Below are 25931 nucleotides of genomic sequence, written 5' to 3'. Positions count from 1 at the left end.
GGCTGCAGAAGATTCCTTTAAACAATAAATCTCAGAATCCTTATCGCTTGGTGGCATATCTCCAGTCACACTTAGTAGATCCATATTTTTGATATAGCCATCCTGATATGTAACAGCTGTTTTGATCAAATGTAACATCAAATCCTGTTTATAATTTCATTTTTTTTTAAGCTATGACTGAATGACTCAAGAAGCATCCAGTGCCAGAATGTTCCAGAAAGTGAAATGGTGACTGCAGTTTTCTGGAATTGGCCATACCCCCTGAAATGAGAAGGCAAAGGACCATGTTAGCATGCCATATGTTCTGAGTAAAGCTTTTATTTATTAAACATTTAGTGTTATCTAGATAAAAAAAAAAAACTTTTAAGACAGTCACATGAACTGATTGGATTATAGTGTAAGGAGAGGTTTTGTTGGGGGTAGAGAGCTCTGATAATCTGTTTAGAGTCACACACGGCACCAACAATGGAGTGAGAAGATTGTTGAATGTTGATTCCCTATGGGTACGGAGCAGCGCCAGTCGCTCTCTCCACGGCCTGGTAAAGCAATGGCTATATGTACTAAAACAATGATAATTTGTCACAACCCAGATACACAGTTGCTCACGGATGCAGTGGACTGCACTCAGTGTTCATGGAAGGCTACATTTAGTTCCCTTGGAGGTCAAAATTCAAATGTCGCAATATTTAGCCAGGCTATATCATAGCTAAGGATCTAATGGAAGACTACATCAATGATGATGACTGCCACTGTTGTAATTTGATTTACAGCATCCATTTGCTCTAACATTGTGCTTGCATTTCCATAACACACACACACACACTGGCTGAAGCCATTTGTCCCGAGTAGGGTCACAGCAACCTGGAGCCTAACCCAACAACACACGGCGTAAGGCTGGAGGGGGAGGGGACACACCCAGGATGGGATGCCATTCCACCCCAAGCAGGACTCAAACCCCAGGCCTACCAGAGAGCAGGACCCAGCCAAACCCGCTGTGCCACCTTCCCTAAAACATCTATTTTAAAAATCCATAAAGTACCATACTTGCTATATGGGTGCAGAAGTGTAGCATCCTCTTCAGTGAGTAATGCCGTCTTGGCTTCATTCATTGCCTTACAGCCAACTTTTCATTCATGATGTGCTGGCTGCAGGCCTTGCTGGCATCAGGGCTGTGTGGTGTTTATATTCGTGAGAGTGTGTTTTCGGGACAGTCACAAGTCCACCATTGATCTTTCTGTGGAAAGCGGCCTTTCTGACTTTCTCTCTCTGTTTGTCTTGCGAGCGCTTTCATCTGGTTCAGTTATTACTGGTTCTGCTACCTATTTATGCAACTGAATTCGAGTGGAGTGATTTGCTTGTGTAAACGGATTACTGCCCTTTTACGCAAATGGTTTTTGTCATTTGGATACTGTAGCTGTGTCATAGCTGAAGGGTTAAAAGGTAGGGTTCAGCCTGGGACTTGAACCAAACTCCTAAGGGGCTGTCCCATCACCACGGTTAGCATTACGGGCTCACAACATGGCGAACATCACGTAGAAGCAGGTGGTAAGGTAAAGCTTTAGGTTTTGCTACACCAGGTAGTCTCAGAGGCTTTGGATCAAAAAGTAAAATAGGTGTCTCTTAATAGCGGGACAAATTGGCATTTCATTACGCTACATTCTACTGCTTTCTGGATAAACGTCTTCGAAAAGTGGCGGGAAAAAGCACAAAAGGGTTCAGACCGAAACTACTGAGCAGAGTATCAGCTCCACTCAGCCCACGCAACTGTTTCTGAGACATTTTGGTAGTTGATAAAGTCCAAAGGCTGTTTTTCTCGTTTGTTTGTTAGCTTGGGTTTTGCAATGCAGGCACACGCATACAAACATGTGCACACACTTTGGTTTTTCATGAGGTTTTGGCAGAAACACATATCCTGTTTACCCTTCTCTAGCTGCTGATGTTGTTCGTGGTGCATTTTCTGTCTCATTTCAGTATCTACCTTCTCATCTTATCTAGATCTCAATGAATGAGGGGACATTGGCAAGGCTTCCTTGAACAAGATCTGTCGCTGCACCAGCCAGTAACTCCAACTGTGGCCTAAGTTTCTCCTAAGCTACTTCCTTTGCCCTCCAACCTGGATCTGAATGTGTCGAGTCCTGCACGATTCTTTAGCCATTCACATGAAAGTCTTCAGACCAAGTTTTTACTATAGTCTTATTTTCCTGTCCATGACTGAAAAAGAAAGAATTTTCCATTAACAACCTATATAAAGGGACATGAATTAAGTGAGTTTTTTCAGTCTTATTCAGTCTAATTCTTATTTAAGACTTCGAGCCACTTAGTTGAATGGTGAAACACATTACGAATACAAAAAACCTCTTGCATTTACATTTACATTTATTTATTTGGCAGAAGCTTTTCTCCGAAGCGATGTACATCTCAGCAATATACAGTTTGTGCATTACATTACGATAAAGAGACATGGCTGCAGACGTGTGATTCTTACATAAACCTAGTTTGTTACTTTTTACTTGATGCACCGATGTTCATCCCTCGAGTAGGTGCATAAAACACAGGATAGATGAATCCTGATAACCTTCTTACAATTTTTTTTTTTTAAATAAGGTACACAAACACTTACATACGATACAGGAGTAGCGGCTGCGTAATGGCTTATCTAAGCGTGATCATAAATTTATGGCGCATGAACATTTACACCGTTCACGAGCTTGAGAGACCATGGGCGAAGTGTGTCCGGAAAAGGTGAGTTTGCAGACCCTTCTTGAATGTAGACAGACATTCAGCAGTTCTGAGTGAGAAGAGGAGGTCATTCCACCACAACAGAGCCAGAACCGAGAACCTCCATGCTTTACTTTTCGTGCGCGGGACCACCAAGCAAGCAGAAGTAGACGAGCGAAGGGGTCTGGTTGGGGTGTAGCGGTTGATCAAGTCCTGTAAATAGCCGGGAGCAGTTCTATTGATGCATTTGTACACAGTAACCAGGGTCTTGAATTTGATCTGGTCAGCTATAGGAAGCCAGTGCAGAGAAATGAATAGAGGAGATACATGGGAACGCTTTGGCAAATCAAACACAACTCATAGAGCAGCATTCTGTAGAAGCTGCAGAGGTTTGATGGCATTAGCAGGAAGGCCACACAGGAGAGAGTTGTAGTATCCAGATGGGATGTCACCAGGGCCTGGACAAGTAGTTGGGCAGAATTCCTCTTGTTAGAAAGTAAGATCCTATAAACTGTGTGTGATGTGCTTGATAATAACTGCTTGGTAGAAAGTACCAACTTGACACAACATTCTTTGCTTTGATGTTGTTTACTGTATTATGTCATTTGTCTAATACAGTAGCTTTTTCTTGATAAATATAATTAAATTGGACTTAGTACAGTAATATACAGTAATAATGTGTACTTTGACCCCCCATTTCCAGTTATTGTTCTGTTGTTCCTAAACTGTTATAGATACTAAATGTATTTAACGACCAATATTTCTGTCCATAACCGTTGCAAGAACTTATGAGTGATAAGTTGTCCTCTCGATAAGATGGCAATAAATAAGCAATAATTTTTTAATAACCTATAGTCATCAAAACATCTTTTGACAGAGCCGGAGCTCTGTGTTGCGGTTTTGTGATGTGAATTGTTTTGAAAGTGAGCATTTTCTGTCAGTTGTCAAAATGTAGATGAGCAATGTGTGTACCAGTTACACAGAGGCCAATAATTTTCAAGTTCAAGGTATCTGTGTTTAAGAACAAGTCACTGGGCACCAGTTCACTCGCTGGATCACTCCTCAAATCACTCCTCAGATCCCAGTACCAGGTTGCTCCAGTCTAAACCATTTAAATTTAAGAAATGTCATTGAAAAGTTTCATATTTATACAGTATAAAAAACTTCAAATCAGCAGCATTTTAATGTACTTAATGTCATACTGTGTGCAATTGCTTTTAAAAACCAAACGTCTCAATTAATTTTATGGCAGTGTTTTTACAGATCATCACTCAGGGCCCAGACTTTCAGTCCAACTCGCGTGAAATAGTATTAGAACACGAGTGTATATACCCAAGCTGGTATGCGTCTACCTGCGTGTGTCTGCTTGGACATGTTTGCGCGCGTGTGTGCAGGTGATTGCTCAGTCCTTGTACACTGCTAAACCTAAAGGAGGTGCTCTGACAGGTCTGATAGCCCGAAGTTTGCCCAACTGATACCCATGAGCAGACTGGTGAACGGCAAATTGATTTCACTGCTGGTGATTTGAGACAGCTATTGATGAAAAATTCTGAATCAGGTCTTCAATTATTTTGATGATTAAATTTTTAAATATGGGAATATTTTTCTTCTCATGGTTGTACAGCAGCATGGTGGTTAACGAGCAGCGTAATGTGGAATTGGAAGTTATTCCTGCCGATTCAAAGACCCAGAGAGACCACTGCTGTCTTAGCCTTGAGCGAGGCACTTAACCTGGGTCGACTCTGTGGAAAGTCCCCGGCCGTGTTTACGGGCGTCGGCTTGGCAGATAAATAATGCAACGTAGCGGCTGCGCCGCACAAAGAGGCACCATTCTCAGAACGGCAGCTGTCTTTCCCTGTAGAGCTTAGCGGAGCAGTGACACACACACACACATACACACACACACACACACATACACACGTCCTGATTAAAGATTCCCCAAAGTGTCCGGGCCCGGCCAAACCATCATCAGAGGAATTTCTTCAGGATTACCTATTGAAGGCTTCCCAGAGCAGCTTTTACAAGGAGAGGCTTTCCTGGAACCTACGTTAGGCTGAAGTGGCGGCGGTCCAATGAGAGAAGATTGTCTGCCCTACAAACCCTGCCCCCACACTCCCCCTACATCCCCCCAGCCCTTGGGGGGGGGGGGGTTACTTGGTCAGCACCACCCCTTCAATAAGGATGCCAGCCAGCCGCGCACTAGAGCGCAAAAAGAGAAGCTTCCCCCTTCAACAGGTGAACACTGGATGCAACCTTGTCTAGGGAGGGCATCGCAGATGGCCACTTCAGATCGTTGGTGGGGACTATTGATCACACCTGGACAGGTGCATTTAGTGGAAGAGGCTACACTATGCTGGAGTATCCAGAGCAAGAGGCACTTTCTGGTTCTTTCACCAGTGTTCTCTTACCTTCACACTGAGCGAGCAGAGCACTGCCTCTCTGGATCTCTGTGTCTCTTTTTTTTTTGGAATTGCTCCTCTTCCTTCCATGTGCCCAGCTTATTGGATCAGCACAGCGCGATCTGTGCTCACACTATACACACTTGCCACTGCTTGCATTCAACAAGGTTACTTTCATTGACGTCCTAAGTGAAAGGCGGTGCCTTAACACGGACACTACCGCCTCTCCCCGGCCCCCTAAACCTTTTCAGTGTCGAGCTGCAAATTCATTGCTTTCCTGTGACAAGTTGCATTGCAGTCATACAGTCATTCATTCAAGTGAGTAAATGACTATATCACATTTAGTCCAGATTGTGTAAATTAAATCTAGAGCAGCAATTTCCATCCTCTTGTTTTCCATCTCTTTAAGGAGTTAACCCTTCTTTTATTTATTCTCCTCTTTCTCATAAATTTTAAAGCAGTATAGCACATTTTCCTAAAATAAAACATACAACTACAAAATATTATTTGTAAAATTGTGCCCTACAGTGGTGGAGCTATAAGACTCCAGTGATGCAACAAATGAAACAGCTCGTCAGCTGTTTCGCATCAATATTCTGCACATATGCAGTATGTGTGTGTAAGGAGTATATAACTATTAAAAATGCAAGCATGCAAATTGTTAATCAGAAGAGTCAAGACAAAAAAGCAGAAGAGTTAAGGGGCACATTTTACATTCCAAGGAAAGTGCTGAAGCTTATGAAGATGTACGGCCACACGGCTAACCATAAATTTGATGCTTTACATTTATGAAAAAATATCATGGATGCTATACAGGAAATAGGACATTTTTTAGTGAGTCTTTTTTCACAAAAAGCCTTTAAAAAGGCATCATATATGGGGTGCATGTTTTTTGAAAGCCATCTGGATTCCCTGAACAGTGTGGGCAGTCCGTGCTGGAGAGTAGCTATGAATCAGAGCAGAATATCAGACTCCACCTTAATGGGCTTAATAAATGTGTAAAACGGTGGCAACAGCCTTGGACTTCATGCGCTCAATCTGAACAACCGGATTAGTCAGAGTAGCTGATAAATACACGTTTACTGTGAGGCTGAATGAAGCATTTGCTCAAGAAACTCAGTACATTATTTAACTAGAAAGGGTATTAGTTTGTCTCCAAGGTACCCAACCTGAATCCATGCATTAAATATCCAACTTCTTGTGAAGAAGCAAGAAAATATATTCGACAGAAAAAATAAACGGAAGAACTGGAGCTCTGTAAAACGGGGACACGTAGGGGACCCCCGACAAGATGCAGAGGTCCTGCTTTGGTTTGCAGTCTGTTCTGCTTGAAACCACTACATCCAACCCTATCAAAGCTCACTCACGCTAAATAAATGAGCATGAATTCTTTATTTTTGCTTTGATTTGACATTTAGCAGGAGGACTGAATTATGTATTAGAGCAACTGTGTGGAAGCTGTGGGCTCCTTTTTGTCCAGCGGTTTGCACTTCGTGTACGGCCCACTGTGTACAGTGTGCTTCGCCAACTCATTGACTCATCGTTCATTTTGGGAATGTGGGTCTTGGCTCTTTGCTGGGGGTGACTCATACCTTAAAGAGGCAGTTTGCATCTGCAGTCTGAACTGAAAGTACTTCTGCATTTGTTAACCAAGACAAGACCAGCACTTTGGGACTGACAGTTTTGCGTGAACAGCATCACGGTGGGAAACAAAGACCAAGAAAAAGAAAAGGGAATTGGCGTTATTTTCCATTACATGGAAGTGTGGCGAGTCTACAGGGATATTAATGTATGTCTCCTGTGATGCTGCGAGAGATGTTTAGAATCTTTTTTGAATTATATGATGTATTTTTTATATACTTAAGTAACAAATGTGAGAGCATTAAGTGAGAGGCTGACTCAAAGAGGCAAATCTCCTCACTGTTTGGATGTAGTGCCATCTGCTGGTTGCAAATTATTCCTTAAAAATGGATCAATTAGAATTTTGTCACTTTGTGGTCAATATTCACCAACCAACCAACTTCAATAACCACTGGTCCAGAGCGGGGTCGCGGTGAACGGGAGCCTATCCCAGAGACACTGGGTGCAGTCCATCGCAGGGCCACAACTAAGCACCCAGGCACACAGCCAAGCAAAGGTACTGGAGCAATTGCAGGGCAAGTACTTTGCTCAAGGGCAATACAGCTGAAGGTGGGGATTGAACCGGCAACTGTCGGAGCCAAAGGCAGCTGCTGTGGCCAATTTAGCTTGCAACTAGGGGTGGCATGTTGGCATAGCGAGTAGCGCTGCTGTCTCACAGTGCCTGGGTGGTACAAGTGGACGTGGGTTTGATTCCCGCTCGGTCTGTGTGGAGTTTGCATGTTCTCCTTGTGACTGTGTAGGTTTCCTCCCACAGTCCAAAGACATGTTGTTCAGGTTCACCCATAGTGTGTGAGTGACAGAGAGAGTGTGTTTCATTGATGTATGGATGAGTGACCCAGTGTAAGTCACCTTGGTGAATAAGCTGTGTGGGCTGATAAGACTACATAGAGTTTGTTGGAAGTCCCTTTGGACAAAAGTGTCAAATAAATGTAAATGAATAATTGTATATGAAGATCAAATGAAAGGACATGAGCCAGGTGGTTTCAAATTACTCACTCATTTTGCATATAAATAGCTTTACTCAGGAGGTGTCGGCTTATTTATGGACAGCTTACAATTGTTCTGATGCAAAGGATACCGGTCTTTCATTTTCATGCCTCAACCTACTTGGTCTCTCTGTACAATCCAGGTTCATAAAGCAACCTCCCTGCTGGGTAAATTTAAGGGTGCTCTGTGGCAGCTAGTTTTAAATATATTCTTGCAGAACTTGTTTTATTTTTTTTGTGTGCAAAAATGTAATGGGCAGGTGGTGTGGTTGTGAAAGCAGGTTTAAAAAGGATGGATTTATGTGTGAGAGGTGTCATGGTACAAGTAATTCCTGTAGCTCATTTCCACAATATTTCCTCAGATGATTACAAAATACAAATAATTTATTGGTTTACTTAAAGTTCACCAAAGACTGCAGAAGTCCCTATTTACCACAGCAAACCTGGTAGTCACTGAAACACAGATGTGTGGTTTCCTGTGTAAGTCATAGGGGCAGCTAAAAGTGGAGCAGCAAAAACCACTGCCACCTGAGATAAGAAACACAAGGCAAAACCCAGGTGTAGTATTTGCAGTAAACTTTCCACAGAGACGGTGATGTGAAAACAGATCCTACTCGGGACTGTCAGTGAGAGCACATCATAGACCACCACCGCAGCAGTTCCCAGAAGTACAGCTGAATGTCATGATAGTCTGGGTCCAGTTCACACTGGGTGTCACACCAACGTTACATCTCCTACTGCCAAGTTCAGGACAAAAGTGTTCTGCTGCACCTTTAACATGATCATACATTTTGGGGGTTTTTTCTTGGCTAAACATATTCAGAACTCTTCTTGTTCAGATGAAATACAAGTTCCTTCTGTACACATGTGTGTGCCTAGGTTAGTGGACAGTGTCATGTTCGCGTCAGAGGGAGGCGGCGGACCCAAGTGCAGAGCGATGATCGTGGTGTCTTCGGGGAAATCCAAGAGCGGAGGTCAGAGGACGGGCAAAAGGTCTTCGAGGTGCGAACGTCGTAACAGGGAGGATCCAAAAGGCGAGGTCAGTGTTCAGGCAAGAGGTCGATAATCCAAAGGAGGCAGTAGATCGGGGGAACGAGGTACGGGTTTGGGGAAGGCGTTCAGGAACAGGTAAAGGGCTGGAGAAGGTCGCTAACTAGGAGGCAGATCAAGGTTCCGCATCAGCTGGCTGTCCGACGCAGCCTTTTATGCTGCGATCTGCGTTGAGTCACAGGTGTTCCGTGTTGGTCTGAAGGTGTGGGCGTGGCAGACAGTATCTGGGCACACAAAATTTCTTTCAGAGCTTAGAAATTCTGCACGAGTGTGATAGCTATTAGACAGCAGGGGAGCAGAATTACCTAAAAATCACTGACTGAATCGTCATCCCCTCATTCCTAAAATGCAGGAAATCCAAGGATTTCCACAGTAAAACTGTATCTACACAATTTTATCTTGTCACGCGGAACTGGGGACATGGGGGCAGCTGGACCCAAGTGAAGGATCAGTCATCAGGAATCAAGGGATCAGGCAAGTTCTCATTGTCAGGGATGGGTGAAGAGTCAGTTGATCAGCGGTCAGACTGAGAGCAAAGATCCAAGGACGTCGTCAGGAGACAAAGCGAAGGGTCGAAAGCCGGGAATCTGAGACAGGAAGCAAGGGACAAGGAAGAACTAGACATAGCGCAGGAGGGACGGTTGTCTCAGCGAGATTCCGCAATTTTACAGGAGCTGAGAAGGGTCTTTTAAAGGTAAGCGCTCAGTCAGGCGATTGATTGGTGTCAGGTGCTGTCAACTGTGGTGCGGGCATGGACATGACAGTACCCCCCCACGAGCGGCTCCAGCCACTCTGCAACACTTGGAAGGGGGGCGGCCTCTGGGACGGGGCGTCGGCTTATCCGGATGGTCCCGATGGAAAACGGCGATGAGGGACAGATCGAGGATATCGCAAGCCGGCACCCAGCTACGTTCCTCAGGACCATACCACTCCCAGTCCACAAGGTAGTACAGCCTCCCATGCTGGTGCTTGGAATCCAAGAGGGTGTGGATGGTGTAAGCCACTTCCCCATCCACTTCCACTGGAGGGGGTATCGGGTCGCCCTGGGTGGCTTGGAACAAGGAGGTACTGTAAGGGCTTGAGAAGGGAGACATGAAATGTGGGACAGATACATAAGTGAGGAGGCAACTGTAACCGGTAGATGACCGGGGTGATCCAACAAAGGATCTTGTATGGGCCGATAAACCGGGGGCTGAGTCTCTTGGAGGGCAATTTCAGGCTGATGTCCCTTGTGGACAGCCATACCCGTTGCCCAGGCTGAAGAAACAAGGTGCGGCGGTGTCGGTCAGCCTGTTCTTTGTACCGGTAAATGCTTTATTGGAGATGGTCTCGAACCGCTCGCCAGGCCGCCTCGCTGTTCAGGAACCAGGAATCCACAGCAGGGATCTACAAGGAACCGGGGTGCCGGGAAACAAGGGAGGCTGGTAATCAAGGACACACTGGAAAGGGGACAGGTCTGTGGAGGAATGGGACAAGGAGTTATGGGCATATTCAGCCCTGGGCAGGAAACGTGACCACTGCTCCTGGTCTTGTCTGCAGTAGCTCCTCAGAAAGCGACCGAGGTCTTGGTTCAGTCGCTCCACTTGTCTGTTAGCCTGAAGATGGTATCCAGACGTGAGGCTAACAGACACTCCAAGCTTCTGCCAGAACGCTCTCCACACCCTGGACACAAACTGAGGACCCCGGTCGGAGACAATGTCTTTGGGCACCCCGAAGATCCGGAACACATTCTGAAAGAGATGCTCAACCGTGGCCAGGCCAGTGGGGAGTTCAGGCAAAGGAAGCAGACGACAGGACTTAGAAAACCTGTCCAACACCGCTAGGATCACTGTATTACCCCCAGAGGGCGGTAAGTCTGTCAGAAAGTCCACCGCTACATGTGACCAAGAACTGGCTAGAACTGGAAAGGGCTCCAACACCCCTGCAGGTTTCTGGTTCGGGGTCCTAGCCTGACCACATACCTCGAACACCTCCACAAACTCCTTTACATCCTCCCAAAGAGAGGGCCACCAGTACTTCTTTTCAAGCAGGGCCAGGGTCCGTCAACACCCTGGGTGGCCAGCGGCTGGGGCGTCATGCACCCAGTGGAGAAGCTGTGGATGCATCCTACCAGGGACATACTCCTTGCCTTTGGGGCCTTCGACTGGACTGGGTTCCTCCGCTTGGGCCCTCTGGAGGTCCTGCGTGAATTGCCAACATACAGGAGCCACAAAGCAGGTGCAGGGCAGGATGGTCTAGGGTGCTTCTGGGGTTGGGTCCTTGTCGTACAGCAGGGACAGGATGTCAGCCTTGGTGTTCCTGGCACCAGGACAGTAGGAGACTGTAAACTGGAACCTGGGAAAGAAGAGGGCCCAGCGGGCTTGTCGAGGGTTGAGCTGACAGGCTGTCTTCAGGTACTCCATGTTTCGGTGGTCCGTAAGGATCTAGAACGGGTGAGTAGCCCCCTCCAACCAGTGTCTCCACTCCTCCAGAGCCAGCTTGACTGCTAACAATTCCCTGTTACCGATGTCATAATTGCACTCTGCGGCTGACAGCTTACGTGAAAAATATGCACATGAGTGGAGGTTGGCTGGGGTTCCCTGTCTCTGTGATAAAACTGCCCCGACCCCCACAATCGAGGCGTCTACCTCAACAACAAAAGGTAGCGAGGGGTCAGGGTGCTTAAGGATCGGTGTGGTGGTAAAATGTTGCTTGAGATCCTGGAATGCCTCAAGAACAGAATAACCTAAAAGTGACTGACTTCATCCCCTCATTCCCAAAATGCAGGAAATTCAAGTATTTCCACGGCAAAACTGTATCTGTACAACTCTATCTCCTTTTTTTGGCACAATGACAACTTTATTGATATGTAACCACAAGTTACCTTTTTATAATGACACCAGCTCAATACATATTATCATGGTTTCACTCACTAGACTCTAACACAGCAAAACTCTTCTAGTGAGGGGTCCTGCCTGGGAGCTGAAAAGAAGGTTGACTTCTTTGATAGATTGCTTGACTGTTGATTTTAGGAGAATTTAGAATAAATTATATTCAATGGTATTTTCAGAGGACAGTTTGATGAAGGCTTCATGAATGGTTTGATGCTCATTTTTTAACAGTTTTAAAGGAGTGCATTGATTTTATTAAATGTGGCTCTGATGAGATACGGACAGATTTTAGACTTTCATGAGTGGATGTTTTATATTGTGCTTATTTTTTGTTTCTTATTCAGTAGTTTTATAATCTGTCAAATGAGAGCAAGATTTTTAGTGCTGTATTTCAAGTATCTCATTTTAATGAGAAAATGAGCTAATGTTTGTCATATGATTGGGGGTGCGGTGGCGCAGTGGGTTGGGCCGCAGTCCTGCTGTCCGGTGGGTCTGGGGTTCAAGTCTCGCTTGGGGTACCTTGCGATGGACTGGCGTCCCGTCCTGGGTGTGTCCCCTCCCCCTCCGGCCTTACGCCCTGTGTTGCCGGGTAGGCTCCGGTTCCCCGTGACCCCGTATGGGACAAGCGGTTCTGAAAATGTGTGTGTGTGTTTGTCATATGGTTATGAAGTACATTTTTTGCACCAATTATGATGCGCAAAAAGTATTGATTGTTTTGTTTGATGTGTTTTAAATACTTTATTAATATTTAATAATTATTTTAGATTTTACTCTTCTCCTGTTATCTGGTGTTGTAATAAACCCCGTGTTGTGGAATTCCCATGTGTTTCTGAGTGTCACGCCCACGTCAGCGAGCCAAGCGACCACACCTGTTGCTAATCAGAACAGCCAGGTATAAATTGGAGCGCTGTCAGGTCATATGGTTGCGGTATTTTACAACGCCTATCTGCTTGGGTTTTTTATTTATTTATTATTAATAAAAAAAAAAAAATTGTTTGAAGAAGTTCCCGCCACAAATATAATTTTAACGGAGTGGGCAAATTTTATGACATGTGACTGATGAGATACGGCCAGATTATGATGAGCAGCTGTTGTTTGATGTGTGTAACAGACGGGACCGGAGACGGCAGGTACGGTCGTCTGTTGTTTTTGTTCACTCCCTGGTCGGGGACAAGGAAGGGGAGGGGGAGGGAAAGGGGGAACAGGGAACTGGTAAGACGGGGCTTCGGCGGGTGCGGTCGGGACAGGGGCCTCGGACTGGTCCTGGCGACAGGGTTCGGGTTTGCCTGCACATGTTGCCTCTCCTCCTCCGTGTCTCTCCCTCGCTGCCGGGCACAGCACAGGGGGAAGAAACGGGAATCGTAATTATCCCCAGCTGTGGTCCCTCTTTCCGTCCCCTTCCCCGGCCGCCTCACTGTGCCACACAATGTGTTTTAAAAACTTAATATTTAATGATCCCTAGAGTTTACTCTTTTCCTGTTATCTGGTGTTGTTTGTTTAAAAAAAAAAAAAACCCTATTTTGGAATTTGTTGGTGTTTGAGTTTCCTCAAGTTTTACTATCAAAGATAATTTTAAAATTTAGAACATGAAAAAGAACCATAATGTTCTCATAACATAACACATTATTTCCTGTCGTCGAGCAGTTTGCCGCAATACAGCGGCTCAATGATCCTCGGCTCCCAGAAGCGGGAATCGAGGTGAGGACAGGTAGAATTAAAAATGGAGTGCATTGGATGTGTGGGGGGGGGGACGGGCATAATCCCCAGCAGGGCGTAGTGGTATCGGGGAGGGGTGGCCTGGTCAGCATTCCATTATGCTATAATAATGACAGAGTCCAGGGAAAGAAGGCGCAAAACCTCGTTAAAGAGGAAGTACAGTTACACCTTCTTGTGTGTTACAGGCAAAGTCACCTGCAGTTCCGCGAATATCCACTAGATGGAAGTACAAATCACTAAAAGAATATGGTGGACAGAGGCACACTACACTGTACTGTATACATTACATTTACGTGGCATTTATTGAGCAGACGCTTTTCTCCAAAACGACTTGACAATGGATACTATGTAGTGTTACTAGCCCACACACCTTATTCAGCAAGGTGACTTGCACTGCTAGGTACACTACTTACAATGGGTCACGCATCCATTCATCAATGGAACACACGCTCTCTGTCACTCACACTATGGGGAACCTGAACAGCATGTCTTTGGCCTGTGGGAGGAAACCAGAGCACCTGGAGAACATGCAAACTCCACACAGACTGAACGGAGATCGAACCCATGTCCTCTCACACCACCCAGGCACTGTGAGAAAGCAGGTATGTACTGTACAGAGTATCCTGTATATCTACAAGTCGAGTTAACCATCGAGATTCAAGGGGAAGTTGTGGAAATAACGGCTTTTTTGTAATTTAACATTCATTTTCCTGTGTCCAGTGAATAAATTAAATGGGCGCGCGGGCGGGACGGTGGCACAGCGAGTAACGCTGCTGTCTCACAGCGCGTGGGTGGTGCGGGAGAACGCGGGTTCGATCCCCGCTCAGTCTGTGTGCAGTTTGCATGTTCTCCCTGTCTCTGCGTGGGTTTCCTCCCACAGTCCGAAGAGATGCTGTTCAGGTTCACCCATACGAGTGTGTGTGAGTGTCATGGAGTGAGCGCGTTTCACTGATGGATGAGTAACCCCTTGTAAGTAGTGTATCTAGCAACGTAGTCACCTTGGTGAATAAGGGGTGTGGGCTAGTAACACTACATAGTATCCGCTGTAAGTCGCTTTGGACTAGTCGCTAAGTGAATAAATGTAATGTAAATGCCGGTGTCAAGGAGCGGACGTCAGTCCCTCGTTTGTCCAGTAGAGGTCGCCTAAGCACCGTTTCTACACTGTTCTGTGTGCGACGTGCGGCAGCGCTGTAATTCATAATACAGTACAGTCACCACACCCAGGGTACATATGTAACATTCGGTATCGCTTTCATCTGCAGCTTTTCTCACAGTCCTGTACTCCTTGTCAGCATCACAAGGGATTTTGCGAGACCTGTCTTTTACATACATTTTATAATGTGAAATGAAATCCACAGGTAAATTTCAATACATGATCATGATGAGGTTAATTTGCGGAATTAAAGAATGATGATATTTCAGCTGTGTTGGATTATGAAGCGTCTCCTTTGCTGGTGTAATTATAAGACTTAACTAAGGAACTATTTAGAATGTTCTGAGATTCTCGGCGACCGTCCTCGCGCACGTATCTAATGCGCGGCTCATTACGTCCTGTTTCTGGTTTATGAATTTTTGGGCGAAACGGTGTCGTCACCGGTTCTTTTAGAATAAAGGGAAGTTAAAGGAAAGGAAGGCTGCAGAGAAGATCGTCTTATGCAGTGCTGTCCCTCCTGTCTCCAATGCGTCCCACTTTAACTGCCTTCTTTACATTCATTTACGACGGTGGAGAGTGAGGATGAAGGCGCTTCTCATCCTCCTCTTCCTCGTGTCTCCCGGCAGATGCCATCCCAGCCACACCTTCCACAAAGTCATCGAGAACTTCGCGGTGAGTGAGTACGGCATCTATGTGTCCACGGAGGACCACCTGTACCAGCTGAACCGTGGACTGCAGGAGGTGACACCGGCCCGAAGCGTGGGCACCTTGTTGAAGATCTTCGTGGTGTTCGAGAAGAACGGCACGCTGATCACCTGCATGACTAAGAACTGCAGCCACTGCGAGGTGCTCGACCTCAAGAACATCTCCAACACCATCTACTCGGAGGCGGTGGCCGTCTCCCCGATCGCCCGCGAGGACTCTGCCCTGGGCTTCCTCATGCACCTGCCGGGGAGCGACACGTACCTGGTGGCCGCGGTCTTCCAGAGGGAGGTTCCCGCCCGCTGCCCGCGACGCGACGAGCTGGTGACCCTCAGGAACACCCAGGACAAGCAGTCTGGCGGGATCTTCTCCGCAATCGGTGAGGGAGAGCAGCCCCACATCAAACTGAGCAGAAAACTTCTCGTGGTCCGCTTCGTGGACGGCTTCCAGAAGGGTCCTCGCGTGTACTTATTCCTCAACATAGAGGACAAATCGCGGCCGCTGGTTCGGCTCCTCTGGATGCGGAGCAGCTCCAGCAAGGCGGACGCGACCAACTCCGTGAGAAGCGTGACGCTCGAGTGCTGCGAGGACAAGGCGCGCGCGGAGCTCGTGTCCTCCGCGGACGTGGACGGCGGTCCCGCGGGCTTGTGGGCTGGAGTCTTCCGAGGGAACGAGACGAGCGACCCCACGAACACGGCGCTGGCGCTTTTCGACATCACAGAGGCAGAGAGGAGGGTTCCCCGCCCCGACCCCTATTTCTGCGACAGTAGTTGTCAACTTGGAGAGGTCAGATATATTTTTTTCTCTCTCTCTCTCCTAAAATTAAACCACTACTCTACGGACACGTTCAGTGGCGCAGCCGCTTCACAAGCGCGTTGCTTTTTCAGGGGTTCCGTCGAATCCAGCTCTGTGGAGTTTCTTTCCTCTGAGTGCTCCGGTTTCCTCTCACACAGTCCATATCGCCTATAATAAATTTCCCGTAGTGTGTGTAAACCAAGCCTGCCAACCTCCTACCTAGTGGATCGTGCACAACACACCAAGCTTCTGAAAGATGAAAATAAAACACCACTCGAACCATAAAAAAGGCACAACAGAAGTGAGTTAATTTTTCTTTCTTAGAGGAATTTAGTATTTAAGAGATTTCATGAGTGGGCTTTTTGATGGTCAAATTGTAGTTGTTTGTCTGGGCTCATATTTTGTGTGTGAGGGGCCTTGTCACACTTTTAATTCAGTTTTACCTTTTTTTCCAGTGTTCTAATGTAATTCAGTTCAGTTTGTTCGTGTTGTGCTTGATTTTTGAAGACCTTAAGAACAACAGATGCATGAGCAGTAGTGAGGTTTGACCTACATCCACACACCCACCATCTGACACCAATTGTCCCATACGGGGTCACGGGGAGCTGGAGCCTAACCCAGCAGCAGGGGGCGCAAGTCTGGAGGGGGAGGGGACACACCCAGGATGGGATGCCAGGGCATCACAGGGCACCCCAAGCAGGGCTCGAACCCCAGACCCACCAGAGAGCAGGACCCGGTCGGACCCGGTCAAACCCGCTGCGCCACTGCACCCCCCACAACCTACCTACTTTCACTGGTGAATTAATTTGGTCTAATTTTAAGTGGGACTCTGGTGCTTTGTTTTAACATAAAAACAAAGGTGAACACTGCTATGCCTTCATAACTGTACTTACCCTGAATTGATTCAATAAGAATACCTTCCTGTATAAGTGGGTAAATTGTCATTTATTATCCAACACTCTAAGTCATAATAGACAAAAATGTCTAATTAAAATAACAAGCAATCCAAACATTCTTTGCAGAGTGTTAATGTAATGGATGCTAAGCCACTGGAGCCTTTGGCCGTCGTGTTTAAATACCACTCGATGACAGCAGTGACAGCGGTGTCCATCCAGTCCAGGGTGGTTCTGTTTGTTGGGACGGCTGATGGTCAGTTGATCAAGGTAGGAGCCGAGTACGCAGTACAAGCGGAAACTTCCAGAAACATTTCAACACGTCGCGCTTACGTGAGGCTTTGATGTCAGATTTCGCTGGACGAGAACCTGAAGCCCACCTGTCCAGCCATCCTGCACAAATCTGAAGATGACCGCAAGTTCTCCAGAATGATCCTGGACCCAGTGGATAAGAAGCATCTCTACGTGGCTATGGAGAAACGGGTGCTCCTTTCTCTCATGTCCATGCAAAGAGCACGTAGCAGAATAGAGGTTTTACAACCTCAGAACTTTAACTTGAAGGTTCAGAGGGGCCTTGCTTGAGTGCTCTTGTGGAAATATGTTTAAAAATATCAAACTCTGTAAATGGGGAAAACATGGGTAACGAGAGAATTTTGAGGAAGCAATAAAATAACCGTTATATTGTACTGCGTTTCATGTATTCTACCTTCAATCGTTTCTGACACCCGCACTCACAGTGGTCTCTGTCTCTTGCAGCTGATGGCGGTGAAGTTGGACAAGTGCGGTGACTATTTGCACATGAACAGCTGCTTGTCTGTGCAGGACCCCCTTTGCGTGTGGTGTGTCTCAGAACACAGGTCTCTGCTCACCATGTTTGTACCAGACTTTCTTAAAGAGACAGACACTGCAGCTGTTTTACCCGCACACACATTGTTGTGAGGTCCTTGCTGCTTAAAATACAGTTTTCATCAATCATTCTATATAGAGAATGAGCACATTAGGCTACCCAAGTCTGTCTTATGTTATATGAACACTAAAAGGATAAGTTTTTCTGAAAATTTGATAGGCTTTGAGTTGGATTTTTCAGTTTTAACTCTTCTCTTGTGTTCAGACCTTTGATGCGTTGGTCCCTCATCTGAGTTTCTCTACTCTTTTCTTCAGAAACATGAACTTGAAACCATCTCCTGTTTGTGCTCATCCCATGTCCATTAATTTCTTGAGTCAACCTGTCATCTTTTTGTTGATTCAGTTCCCTTTCATCCATCATTCCAGATGCATGTTTCACAGTGAATGTTTGGGACCAAATATGATCTCCATTAGCAAGAGATCTGCACAGAATACAATAGCTGCATTTGAAGTGGGACAGATTTCACCTGAAATGGTATCAGATTTATCTCTGTCATTTAATATTTTTTATCAGATGTTGTACTCTGGTTGAACAGACTAGTAATGTATTTTGACCCCCTCCCGTCCCCCCTGGTCAGATCAGGGTGAACCTGACTACCCTTCTGAGATGGACTGGAAGTCCTGCTTTCTCATGTGCCTTCACTGCTGTGGGTGAGGACCTCTGTGATGGGACTGATGTGGAACCAAGTCTCTTCTACTGTTCCTGTAGATTCCCAGTGAAAAGAGTTCCTGCTGAAGGTCAGTGACACCCTGACATCGTTCTTTTGGAGGATTACATTTATGATTTATTAATGTTGTTCTCTCAACAAAATGCACTATGTGTGTAATAAGAGACTAGTAGTACATTTTGGAGGGAACTCCAGAAGGAGAGTTTCCATCAGTTCTGTAAAGCAAGAAGCTCACTGGTAAACCTACCACAGAGGAAATGTTCATGTTGAGTCACAGCATAATTTCTATACTTGACTTATAACCTGCGATTAATAGCAGGAAAAATATCTAGGTAGATGCTGTCGACGAATGCCGCTTGCAAGAACAAATATTTTATTTTTTTCCCAGGCCTTGATATCCAAGTGAGAATTAATATATCAGAGGAAGTTATAATTGAGAACTGGGTTGTAAAGAATTGCTCCAGCATAACAACAGCCTCAGATGATGGGTAAGTGAATCAGATTATTGCCAGTGATGGTAGTCTGGTTGATGGATAGTGACTTATTGTAAGTAGTGTATATAACAAGGGGGTGCGGTGGCGCAGTGGGTTGGACCACAGTCCTGCTCTCCGGTGGGTCTGGGGTTCGAGTCCAGCTTGGGGTGCCTTGCGATGGACTGGTGTCCCCCTCCAGCCTTACGCCCTGTGTTGCCGGGTTAGGCTCCGGCTCCCCGCGACCCAGTATGGGACAAACGGTTTCAGATAATGTGTCTGTGTGTGTATTTTACCTTCATTCAAGTAAACCAGTGGTCAGTTTCATTTATGCAAGATCAGGTTCTTTTGGCCAGATGACTTTTTTCTGGATTCCTCAAATGCCTGTGGTCCCTATCCCCTATGTGTTACACAGATGCCATGAGTGTGTCACATCTGGCTGTATCTGGAATTCTAACACCTGCTCTTGGAATTTTGGAAACTCAAGACAAACCCAGGTGATTGCATTCTGCACATCCTTCACTGATCCTTCTGGAATACATTGTTATTGAGAAGGTGGTTCCCCACTGCAAACCGAAACAAGAACTTAGTGAAGTCTAATGTGCATTTTCCTGAATTTTATTTGCTTTCCCTTTTTCCAGGCAAAGTGTGATGACTTCTCTTCTACGCTGAAATACTTGGTGAGTTTGACTTAGCTGCTCTTATTAATGGAATTGCCATAAGTGAATCAGATATTCATTGTCATTGCCAAAAATATTCAGTTCTGCAGAGCAATATATCTTGGATGGCCTGCAATGGGAAAAATAACGCTACTTGTATTAGTGCACAGTTCTTCATATAACCCTCGTTCAAAATTTTGAATGACAACACTGACATTGAAATAGTGTTCCTTTTCATTTCCTTGTTTTATACCATTGTGCAATCAAAACAGTTGTCAAAATAATTTCACATTTGTTTTTTTTTTTATTACCTCTAGGAACCAAAAATAAGTAGCATCACACCAAACCAAACATCCTTCTATGGGAAGAATAACGTTATAGTGTCTGGAGAAAACCTTGGTAATGTGGCAAAGATGCGTATCCAAGAAAACGTGAACTGCCACCCAAAGGAGTGAGTTGCCATTTCAACGGAAATCCCTGTGACCTTCGATCCATTTTCCTAATGTACCTGAATTAGTGCTATAAGCACCCAAGATCACAGGCAGCATTACTGACTGTCTTGGCTGCTTTTTATTAAACAATGAAAGCAAATTGTTAGACTAAGTAGCAATGAGAACACAGCCAGTGATACAAAAAGGTGTTTTCCACAGTTAACTGGATTAGGGTTGTTTTTTGCAAAAAGTACTTTTATTTCTACAAAATGTGCCCTAGGTGCCCAACATAGTGACTCTAGAACAGTACTGTTTCTCCCCATGTTCAGTGATCTTCTCTGTTGAACCTGTCACTGGTTGCCAGCGCTCTCCTCTGCGTCATGGCTGGTGCGAGGGAGGTAACCCCGGGTCCCATACACACAGGTCGCCGGTGTTGACACGCACGTCGGACAAACTGACATTCCACCTTCCCGGCGGCAACAAAGGCGTTGTGACCGTGTGCGCAGCGCTGCCGAACGGGAAGTGTTTCGGGTCCCAAAACGTCAGATATGGATCCTTGCCATTTTGCAATGGCCTGTCGCCAAACACCTCCTGGATCAGGTGAGCTAATGAACTGTGTTAATATGTGCTTTTAGCTCTAGGTAGCAATCCTTCTCTATTCCTCAGATGAACGTGGTAGGTGATGTTTGGACTCAGCCTTATCCTGTAACTGGCGAGCAAGAACATGCAGCCGTATTAATGTACCCTGGAGAAGTATAGTAAGATGGCGAGATCTCTGGCAGGGTGCCTGACCATATAGAAGCCGACTAGGACTAATTCTCCTCGTCACCCAGGGTCATGCTCCAGCTTCTCACAAATATACCTCTCTCATGTTGAGGCAAGCATTTTCACTTCTTTTTTTGTACGTTTCCATCAGCAAAATCTACAGAAGGCAGTTTGGCGGACTCTGGTTTTGTTTCCTTCTGAGGCCGTGGAACAGATGTTCTGATTTTTACATTTTTTATTAATTCTTAATTTTGTTTGGTTATGTATTTAATTTTGTGAACCCTTCAGCATTTATTAATTCTGATCACTTTGCCATTATAAAATTAATTTAGACTGCCATATAGTTTTATGTATCAGTGATTGGTAACCATGTTGTTATGATATTATTAGATATTTATTAGGGTGGCGCAGCGGGTTTGGCCGGGTCCTGCTCTCCGGTGGGTCTGGGGTTCGAGTCCCGCTTGGGTTGCCTTGTGACAGACTGGCATCCCGTCCTGGGTGTGTCCCCTCCCCCTCCAGCCTTGCGCCCTGTGTTGCTGGGTTAGGCTCTGGCTTGCCGTGACCCCACTCGGGGCAAACGGTTTCAGACTGTGTGTGTGTGTGTGTGTGTATAGTTATTTAGTTTTTGAACTGGACTGTAACTTGAACTAATTTACCTTAAATACCCTTTCCAAGCACTGAACATCCAAACCTCTCTTGTGACTAGAACTAGTCTACTAGTCTGTCCCTTCTATGATTGCATCTTGTCAAAAATTCATTTTTCCATAAAAATGACTTAGGTCCTGATAAAAAGGGATGGAACCACAAAACTTAATTAAGCTAATTTTGGTTTTCCATGTGTTCAACAGTGGAGGAAGGAATATAGCAATCTCTGGTGAAAATTTGAATTTTGTGGATGAGGTCATTCACAAGGACTCTAATTCATCAGTTTCCAAGATCTGTGAAACATCTCGGGTTTGTTCGCCGTCACACCACTTCTTTGTTCCTCCTTTTTTACAATGAAAACTTCTCATAATCAACAGTTTATATAATTTCTTCAAAAATGCCCCATCATCTAAATTGCAGCATCCAGGCCCTTTAGTTTACAAACATAACTGGGAAAGGAAGGCTGTTCTAAAATCTTATTACAGATTCCTCAATTTATTTCCAGGTTGGGTTTGGTAAAAAAAAATCTTGAATATAGATGTAGTAAATAAAAATAACACACATTTTAATTGTAATATATTTGCTAACTTCGAGAAATTAAAATTAAACACTACTATAAAATGACATCCAACATCCTGTTTGGTGTTAACTACTGATGTTTCATTCCATAAACATGTCTTGACATTATTCTAAGAAAAAGTTTTTTCTAAAAAATCAAATAAGTCTCTTTTTTTTATATCAGAATTTTATCTGAGACTTTTAACCTAATTTGTACGTTAAAGGAAAATCAGCATTATTGACTGCATAGGTAGTGGCCCAAAGCTGATAAACACTGTACACATTTATGGAATTAAGCTCTCAATATTGATTAGGAGACTGGAGAAGTGAATGGTTTTTCATGTCATTTTACACAGATTTTAATTTTAATGTTGATGTTAATAAAATTCTCACGAAGGAATATTTTTATTATAACTTTATAAGAGGTTTTTCAGAACCTAACAACCAAATAACGTCTGTTATGCTTTTATCCATAACTCCAAACTCACTTTTAATACTACTCCACAATTAGTAAATGCAGCTACAAATGGACTTCTGGTCCGAATTATGTTTGTGATTCGGGAACCAGTGTGAACTAGAAAACGTATAGATCTTCAAAAATTTGTAGTCTGAACATTCCTAACACATGAAGCCAGTGTATGTTCTGAAATGCAGTTCCGAAACAGGATTATTTAATAGGTGTTTTCAGTGTCTCGTTTCTATTAGTGTGAATCACTGCGTAACTCGGCAAAATATAAAATATGTTAAATACATTTTCATCCAGCCGATTTTGAAAATGCAAAAAAAATGTATACTTTCAGATTCTGAAGTACTTATCTCCAGCACAAGAAAAAAAAGTGGCACAAGTCAATTTGAAGGTGGCGAACAGCACGATACCATGCAGCAATCTGAAATATCTACCAGATCCACAGTTTACCAGATTCAGAGCAACACCCGCAGGAAACCATCTGTTTATCACAGTTGCGGTAAACCTTTTTTACGCTGCTTAAACTCTAAATCTGACCTTCATCTAAAGGGATACAATGAAGCCTTTTGAGTCAAAGTTCTCTGCTAGACATGTTGAATGATTCATGACTTCATTAATCCCATTATTTATTTCTTTAGACATTGCTTTCTACAAACCCCATTTCCAGAAAAGTTGGGATATTTTCTAAAATGCAGTTTAAAAAAGAATTTCTGATTTATTAATTCTCTTGAACCTTTAACTGACAAAAGTACAAAGAAAAGATTTTCAATGTTTTCACCGACCAACTTAATTGTATTTTATATATAAACAAATTCAGAATTTGATGCTTTCAACACATTCAAAGAAAGTTGGGACAGAGGCATGTTTACCACTCTGTTACATCATCTTTCTTTTTAAATACATTTTTTAATCATTTGGGAACTGAGGATACTAATTGTTGCAGTTTTGCAAGTGGAATTTTTGCCCATTCTTGCTTGCTGCAGGACTTCAGCTGCTCAACAGTCCATGATTGTCATTGTCTGATTCTCTTCTTTGCGATGTGGTATACATTTTCAATAGGACAGATCTGGACCGCTGGCAGGCCAGTCAAGCACGTGCACTCTGTGTCCACAAAGGCACCCTATTGTAGCACGTCCAGAATGAGGCCTGACGTTGTCTTGCTGAAATAACCATGGACTTCCCGGGAAAAGATGTTGCCTTGATGGCAGCATATGTCTCTGGTACCTTCACACATACGCAAGTCACCCGTGCTGTGGGCACTGATGGACCCCCATGCCATCATAGATGCTGGCTTTTGCACCTTTCGCTGCAACAATCTGAATGTTTCTTTTCATCTTTGGCACGGAGAACTCAACATCCGATTTCCCGAAAACAAGCTGAAACGAACTTTCGGTCCATCTGAGATGAGCTCAGGCCCGGAGATCTCGGTACCGTTTCTGCATAGAACTGATATGTGGCTTCCTCCTTGCATAAGAGTTTCGGGTTGCGTTTCTGAATACAGCAGCGGACTGTGCTAAGTGACAATGGTTTGCTGAAGTCCTCCCGAGCCCATGTGGCTACATTTATTTATTTTATTTTTATTTTTATAGAGCGCTCTTCTCACGCAGTGACACAGAGCACTTTAACACAGGCATAAAGCAAGGAAAACGGATACAAACAAAGAAGACAGTTGACTAATGTCTACCATAGCGAAGAACTTATTATAGAGTTATAAGTATACCTACTGGCCACCGGGGAAAGGAACAAAAACTCCCAACTGAGGGTTGAGGGAGAAAAAAAAACCTCTGGGGGTCCACGGGCCAGCGGTTGCCCACCCCTCCTGGGCATTCTAGAACATAACAATTTGTAAGCCAGTGTTTAACAAGTAATTATAATGTTGGTAAATGGCATCTCGGATCCCCAGCTCGGCAGGGAACGTCTCGATCGTCACGGCAGATGGGCATCGTCCTCTGTCGGCACGGGATTCGTCCGTCGCCACTGGCCGGCCTCCTCAGGTCTTATGTAGCGAGGTAGTGCTCAACGACAAGATAGGCTAGAGTTAGTAATTTGTTACTTAAGTAAATTTAATATGCATTTTTATAAAGGTGATAAACAACCAAGGCAGGTGGAATTACATTACGAGGTGGAATGCCTGAGTGAACAAGTAAGTCTTTAGTCGGGATTTGAAAACAGAAACGGACAGGGCATTTCTGAAATTAACTGGTAGACTGTTCCACAGTTTAGGTGCTCTATAACTAAAGGCGCGACCTCCTACTGAGGTCTTATTGATCATAGGTACTTTAAGGTAACCTGCATCTAATGAACAGAGATATCGTCCTGGGATAGAAAAATTAATGATCTCACAAAGGTAAGCCGGAGCGATGCCATGTATTGCCTTATAGGTCAAAAGTAGGATTTTATAATCAACTCTATAAGCGACCGGGAGCCAATGCAACGATTTATGACAGTAGCATGACGGTTTCTCATGCAATGCCATCTAAGGGCTCGAAGGTCACGCACATTCATTAGTGGTTTCCAGCCCTTTACGCACTGAGATTTCTCCGGATTCCGTGAATTTTTTTCCCGGTTACATGAATATTATGCACTGTAGATGGTGAAAGACCTAAATTCTTTGCAATCCCGCATTGAGAAATGTTCTTTTTGAACTGATTGACAATTCTCTCACAAAGTTTGGCACAAAGTGGTGAGCCACGATCCATCCTTGTTTGCAAAGATTGCATCTTTGGTGGATGTTCCTATTAGACCCAATCATGATACCCTCACCGGTTACCAATTCACCACCTTATTGAGGAATCTTCCAGAACAATGTTACCTGAATATTCTATAAACTTTCACTCTTATTTTGCCTCTGTCCCAACTTTTTTGCAGTGTGTTGAAGGCGTAAAATTTGAAATCTGCTTATATTTACAAAATACAATCAAGTTGGTCATCCACAACATTTTTACTTTTGTACTTTTTTTCAGTTAAAGATTCAAGAGAATTTACAAATTGCAGATTTTTGTTTTTATTGCATTTTAGAAAATATCCTAACTTTTCCAGAAATGGGGTTTGTAATTTTTTTTTTTTTAATGTATACAATTTTATGCATTTGATGCCTTCGTGAACATTTTCAGTTAAGTAATTCATATGATGCCCTCATCAAGACTACAATAGAGGGTTGCCATGTTAGACTAGAAAAGGCAAAACTTGGCCATAAATCCAGCAGTTGATAAAATACCAGGCCGTCTCCCGCTCCTGTTTCCTCGTTGTTCCAATGCAGAAAAAGGTGGATGAACTGAACATAAATATAACTGAGCTCAAGATAAATGCCACAGAGGGGGACAATGTACATATATGCACGCCACTTAAAATTGAGGTGGGCAGCGAGGCAGGGGAGGACTCTGTGATCTGCGAAATACAAAATCAGGCCCAAGCAAAAATTCACTCCGTTAAGGTAGGCT

General features: G+C 44.5%; 1 protein-coding gene across 3 annotated transcripts in view; it reads left to right on the top strand.

Moving 5' to 3' along the window:
* Positions 1-14850: 14850 nt before the first annotated feature.
* The window catches only part of plxnc1 (plexin C1), a 21946-nt gene continuing 10865 nt past the window's right edge, over positions 14851-25931 (top strand). For 2 of the 3 annotated variants that reach the window (XM_018730067.2, XM_018730070.2), the window contains exons 1-14: positions 14851-16021; positions 17053-17193; positions 17275-17406; positions 17680-17795; positions 18196-18304; positions 18408-18567; positions 18886-18985; positions 19383-19464; positions 19609-19647; positions 19944-20077; positions 20481-20657; positions 21671-21776; positions 22826-22990; positions 25751-25924. In XM_018730067.2, the coding sequence (XP_018585583.2) occupies positions 15116-16021; positions 17053-17193; positions 17275-17406; positions 17680-17795; positions 18196-18304; positions 18408-18567; positions 18886-18985; positions 19383-19464; positions 19609-19647; positions 19944-20077; positions 20481-20657; positions 21671-21776; positions 22826-22990; positions 25751-25924 (2541 nt within the window). In that variant the 5' untranslated portion in view covers positions 14851-15115. The remainder of the gene's footprint in view (positions 16022-17052; positions 17194-17274; positions 17407-17679; positions 17796-18195; positions 18305-18407; positions 18568-18885; positions 18986-19382; positions 19465-19608; positions 19648-19943; positions 20078-20480; positions 20658-21670; positions 21777-22825; positions 22991-25750; positions 25925-25931) is intronic. The other variant, XM_018730069.2, reaches the window with a different exon arrangement.

This window comes from Scleropages formosus, chromosome 21 (assembly GCF_900964775.1).
Source record: "Scleropages formosus chromosome 21, fSclFor1.1, whole genome shotgun sequence".
Lineage (NCBI taxonomy): Eukaryota > Metazoa > Chordata > Actinopteri > Osteoglossiformes > Osteoglossidae > Scleropages > Scleropages formosus.
This window is presented reverse-complemented; position numbering and strand designations above follow the sequence as displayed.